This window comes from Saccopteryx leptura, chromosome 3, assembly GCF_036850995.1.
Source record: "Saccopteryx leptura isolate mSacLep1 chromosome 3, mSacLep1_pri_phased_curated, whole genome shotgun sequence".
In the NCBI taxonomy this organism is placed as follows: Eukaryota; Metazoa; Chordata; class Mammalia; order Chiroptera; family Emballonuridae; genus Saccopteryx; species Saccopteryx leptura.
The window spans coordinates 171,838,065-171,843,207 of NC_089505.1; the positions used below are offsets into that span (position 1 = coordinate 171,838,065).

General features: G+C 39.7%; 1 protein-coding gene across 1 annotated transcript; it reads right to left on the bottom strand.

Annotated features, from left to right (window-relative positions):
• Window positions 1-538: 538 nt before the first annotated feature.
• On the bottom strand, window positions 539-4,869 carry LOC136398363 (guanylate-binding protein 6-like). Its single transcript, XM_066372673.1, has 5 exons — window positions 4,564-4,869; window positions 3,664-3,876; window positions 2,283-2,385; window positions 1,756-1,949; window positions 539-760 (listed from the first exon to the last, which is right to left on the bottom strand). The coding sequence occupies exons 1-5, from the start codon at window positions 4,867-4,869 to the stop codon at window positions 539-541; spliced, it is 1,038 nt and encodes a 345-aa protein (XP_066228770.1).
• Window positions 4,870-5,143: the final 274 nt, after the last annotated feature.

The following is a 5,143-nucleotide window of genomic DNA, read 5'->3' on the forward strand; positions in this document are numbered from 1 at the left end:
TGATTAGGGAAGAACAGATTTGAATATATATTTCTCTTTTGTAACTTTCAGTAGCATTCTTAATAAGTTTTTTTCACAGTTAATTTTTGCCTCTACTGTAAATTTGGTATCTTTCTATCCCCTAAACCAGTGGGTGGCAATCTTTTCCAGAAAGTGCTCAAAAGGAAATATTTTAGGTTTGGTGAGTCATACAGTGATTGTTGCAACTACTTCACTCTGCTGTTGTGGCATGAAAGCAGTTACAGACGATATGTAAGGAAATGGGCGTAGTGGTGTTCCCATAAAACTTTATTTACAATAACAGGCAGCTGGACGGATTTAGCCAAAGTTTGCCAACTTCTGTTATAAATAGTTTCTTGTTTTTCTATTTAAATGAATAAAATCGACTCAATGTATCTAAAGTGTCTCAGACACTGATATCTTAGTAGGCACTTTTTATGTTTAAAACTTTTGTGAATGAAACTTAAAAACATACACACCAAAAATAGGACAGAGCATGTATGTACATTCTACAATTTCATTTAAAGAAAAGCAAATCCTACTTAAACAGTGAACTCAGAGCCTTCAGACCCATCCCAATTAGATTAGCAGGAATAGATAGGACTGCAGTGGCTTGATCGGCAAATGTGTCCAGGGTCTGTGATTTAAAAGGAGTTTTACTCTTTTTAGTATTTTCAATCATACTTCTCAGATGATTTATTTCTGCCTTCATTTCATCAGCTTTCTTCTTAAATCCATTATTAAGAAATTCCTCTTGGGTCTAAAACAAAGGGTGTGAAGAGACAGAAAAGGAAACTTTTGAAAATTGTTATTTCTCAAGAGTAAGATTTTCTATGTTATTAAATTTTCTTTATTTTATACATAAAAGTATTCTCTCTTATTAGATCATCAGAGGATAGTATTTGAAGCAGACACTATCTTCTGGGTTAGACCTGAATAGTGAGAGGAAGGATAGTTTTCAACCTTATTAATAATCACGCACCGTTAGAGTCTTGCTCGGATACTAAGCCAGGCTTGAGGACAAATGCAATAATATGTTCCACAAAAGTATTGATTAGGAGGGAGACGTCAGTCCACTTGCACAAATTTTCAGTCTGCTTTGAATGGCCTAGTCCCTCATTTTGTGGCAACAATAGGAACATATAGCTGATCAAGAAATCTGATGTAAACACCTCTAGATGAGAAAAAAGAAAATTCCCCCAATGCTATGTGATGACTTAGGCAAACTATCCATAGCTGGAGCCAACTGAAGCTGGTTTAGAAGGTGTGGGTTCCCCATATTTCTAAGTCTGGATATATCTGATAGTTTTAGGCAAGCATGAATCCAAATCAGGGTTTTTGCTGGTAGTAGCTTCTTGATAATTGACAGTGATCTTGGTGAAGTACTCTGCTGGTGCTTATATTAAAAACACCAGGTTGGAGTATCTACTTGATAATCTAAAAAATCTTGTTTAATTAGGGCTCCACGAGATCATCCTAGAAACGCACTACTGTAGCAACTCAAACATTGCACAGGCAATTTATATTCGTCAGAGACTTGGAGGAGCCAAGGTCACCTTGGACTCCTGAGAGTCTCAGTGTGGAGCAAAACTCAGAGGCCTTTAGGAAAGCCAGGATTCAGTACTTCTGGTGAATCAAATGCACTAAATAGCAGCAGTGGTTCTCTTTTAAATTTTTCTTTAATTTTCACCCATTCCTTTCTCATTAACCAGGGCGATGACCATCAGCAACTACTGAAGCCAGGGCCGGCCTTACCTTCAGCTTGTGTTCCAGTGTCTTCGTCTGTTCTCTCAGAGCCTCATCTCTTTCCCACTCCAGCTTCTCTCTCAGTTGGACCATGTTTTCCTGAAGGCTTCTATTTTGTGCCTCCATCTGCTGCTGCTGCTCCCAGTGTTTCTGTCTCAGCCACTCCTTCTCCATCTCAGCTGCCTCCTTCCTGGCCTGCTCCTCTGCCCCAGGGAAGTGTTAGAAAGAGAAGAAAGTAAAAGATCAGGCCTGAACTCTACCATCTTGAGATCAGAGAGCAAATCAGATTTGAAAGAGGATGAGGAATCTCAGATTTCACCTGATTACAGCTACACCATCAAGAGCTGCTTTGAGAATGTGATGGGAAAGGTCTTCGGATCTGCCTGATGTATACCACAGCTCTGCTTGTTATTTTCAAATTTGGCAGAAGAAGGGCAACTTTGGTGTTTTGGAAAAATCTTCATGTGATCTGTCAGAGGGCACTGCAGGGACCTATCCCCCCCCCACCCTACTGAGAGTTGGGTTGTGCCCCATACCTTCTATGGCCTTCTGCCCTTGGGTCAGGGTTCTATCTGCCTGCAGGATGGATTTCTCTATTGGCATCTGTGACTGAAGGAAGTCTTGGAAGACTTCTTTTGCCTGAGGAACCAAGAAGAAATGAAGAACTTGGAATTCCACTGAGATTTGTTTTGTGCAAACAAGTCTATTCATGTCATTTTTACTTTTTATTTAAAATGCTCCAGGAATCCCTACAAAGTGTCCAAGCCCCTTACTGTGGACAGAGACTTTGCATATCTTCTTCCAGCCCCTCTTCCAACAGTAGTTGTCTCCACATGCCCTACCTTTCAGCCAGTCAGAATTATGTGCAACTGTACAAACCCATAATCTCACCTGACCTGTGGTGGCACAGTGGATAAAGCGTCGACCTGGAAATGCTGAGGTTGCTGGTTCGAAACCCTGGACTTGCCTGGTCAAGGCACATATGGGAGTTGATGCTTCCAGCTCCTCCCCCCTTCTCTCTCTCTGTCTCTCCTCTCTCTCTCTCTCTCCCTCTGTCTCTCCCTCTCCTCTCTAAAAAAATGAATAAATAAAAAAAATTAAAAAACAAACAAACAAACCCATAATCTCTTGGTGCTTCTATGTATTTGCATGTTTACTTGGGGTACTTCCCTTTGGATAACTTCTCAACCTGGACAACATGTACAAATACTTCAAAATTTACATCCCTGTCCTCTTCTGGTAGGTTTTATAGACTATATGTCTAATGTGAAATGCAGACTCTAATCTATACTGCTGTTCTCTCTAGCCACTTGCTTGATGTGTGACTTGAAGGAAGTTATATAACCTGCTTATGCGTACTAATTCACATCTTAAAATGTGGGTAATAAAAGTAAATGTTACACAACATTTTTTGGAAGACTAAAATAAAATTTTAAGAAAAAGAGATTAACACTCTGCCTACAGGGAGTTGCAGTTCAATATGTTAATTGTATTTTTACTATTACATTTATTACCATTACCAGTGCACACCAGGGTCACAGGTTTGTAAGTGTTATCACTGATAGAGTCTATGTAATTGTCTATTAATTTGAATCTTTCTCACGTTGATCAGCTTTGAGTACAAAATTCTGACATTCCATCACAAATCTTCAACACAGTACACTAAATGTCATATTGTTAGATGGAGAAATGATTATTTCTCTTCTGTATCTTGTGGATCTCAGAAATCCATCTCAGCTTTTAGAATGGACATTTCTTCTCTCTTCAGTGAGAAAGAGCAAACAGTCATCTTTAAAGCCAAACAGGCATGCTATCCCCATGATCTCATATTACCCACAAGGCTACTGTGCTCTCAGATTTTCAGGCGTGCCTCTTGACCTTCATCTATGGGATCCCCATGCTCCCCTCCTTCCTCACCTTCACTCCTTTCCTGGGTACTTCCCAATAGCGCCGTTCAATCCTTTCCTTTGCTCTCCTGTAGTTCTCGTGCCCTCCGGGAACAGAGAAATTTCCCTCCAAAATATCATTCACTAGTTCCATTGAAAGCTGATCCAGTGTATTCTGGCAGTATTTAACAGAAGCCTCTTCATTCTTCTGCAAGAAACTCTCTTTTTTATTCTTTATGATTTCCTGCAAGAGAAATGTAAACAAGAATCATTAGTCAAATGGAACAGAAGAAATCAAATTCTGAAGATTCTATTTGTTAGATACTCTGTGGTCCTCTTAAGAATGTACTCTTATTGATCAATGTCACCCTGTTAAATTTAATTTTCTAAATAAAAGTAAAAAAAAGAAACAAAGAAAAAGTATCCTAAGTAGAGCAGCACAACCAATGTAGCAATAATCAAGAGATTTATTTCTAACTCTGAAAACTCTCTGCAAGACCCTGCTAAAGCTTCTTAACCTTCCTGGGCCTCAGCTTCCTCTGTGAAATGTTGAGATTGCATATATATACTTTGTGGTTCCCAGCAACTGTACCATTCTGTGATTTTTATCTTCAATAACAATCATACAACCAGAAATACTATAAATAATTACATGTTAAGAGAGTCTGTCTAAGGAAACAGTGTCTAGGAGTAGGAGTGCATATAACCAGAGAGCAGCCAGCTCAGGAATGACTTTCGGGGATTATGAAATCATGCCACACTTCACTAAAGAAGACACTGATGCTGATTTTGCTTGAGAGATCTTGAATAACTTTCCCAAGTTTGAGGAAAAAGAAGTAAATATAGTTCTCCAGAATTCTCCCTCTCAGGAGAATTCAGGCTACTTTAGTCTGAATAGGAGATGAGCTATGAAATAAATATGTAGACCAGCAGGCATCATCTGAGAAGGGCGAGAATAAGGAGGACAAATGCTAAGACAAAGTGCTATAAGCTTCTTCTGGAACTCCCTCTGGTCATCCTTGAAGGAGTTCTCCATGAAGATTGCAATGGCTTCCCTCTCACAGGCCATGTGCACATCCAGCAGCTCCTGGAGCGTGTCTGTGGGGAAGCTCACTCGCTGCGCCATCTGCTGGCTGTAGTGCTCGGCTGCCTTCTGCACGGCCGCTGAGTTCTCAATCTGGGCCAGAGCTGTCACAGCGTTCTCCAAACAAGGTACTGATCCTTTGTTGATGGACATCCATACAACGGGCTGATGTTCTACTACTGAGCCAACTGGCCAGGGCAGGGCCTAAGGTAAGGTAAATCTTGAGATGTGCTTACAAATGGATACTCTACAGTCACTAAAATAAAAAGGGAGGCTCTATTTGTACTAATATGAAGAAACTTGCAAGATTTATCATAAGGGAAAAAATATGCAGAATGTTTGTATAGCTGTACCACCAAATTTACAAAATAATAAATATGTGCATTTATGAGCATCTATCTGGAAAAATATAAAATAAAATAGTATC

Bases quoted from the DNA above. Each gene is read 5' to 3' on its own strand.
- LOC136398363 (XM_066372673.1), bottom strand. From the start codon at position 4,869: ATGTCCATCAACAAAGGATCAGTACCTTGTTTGGAGAACGCTGTGACA. The intron at 3,877-4,563 runs GCTGGTCTACAT...TTTCTCTTGCAG, and splicing joins GCCCTTCTCAGATGATGCCT to GAAATCATAAAGAATAAAAA. The intron at 2,386-3,663 runs GTGAGGAAGGAG...TTGGTTCCTCAG, and splicing joins TACCCAGGAAAGGAGTGAAG to GCAAAAGAAGTCTTCCAAGA.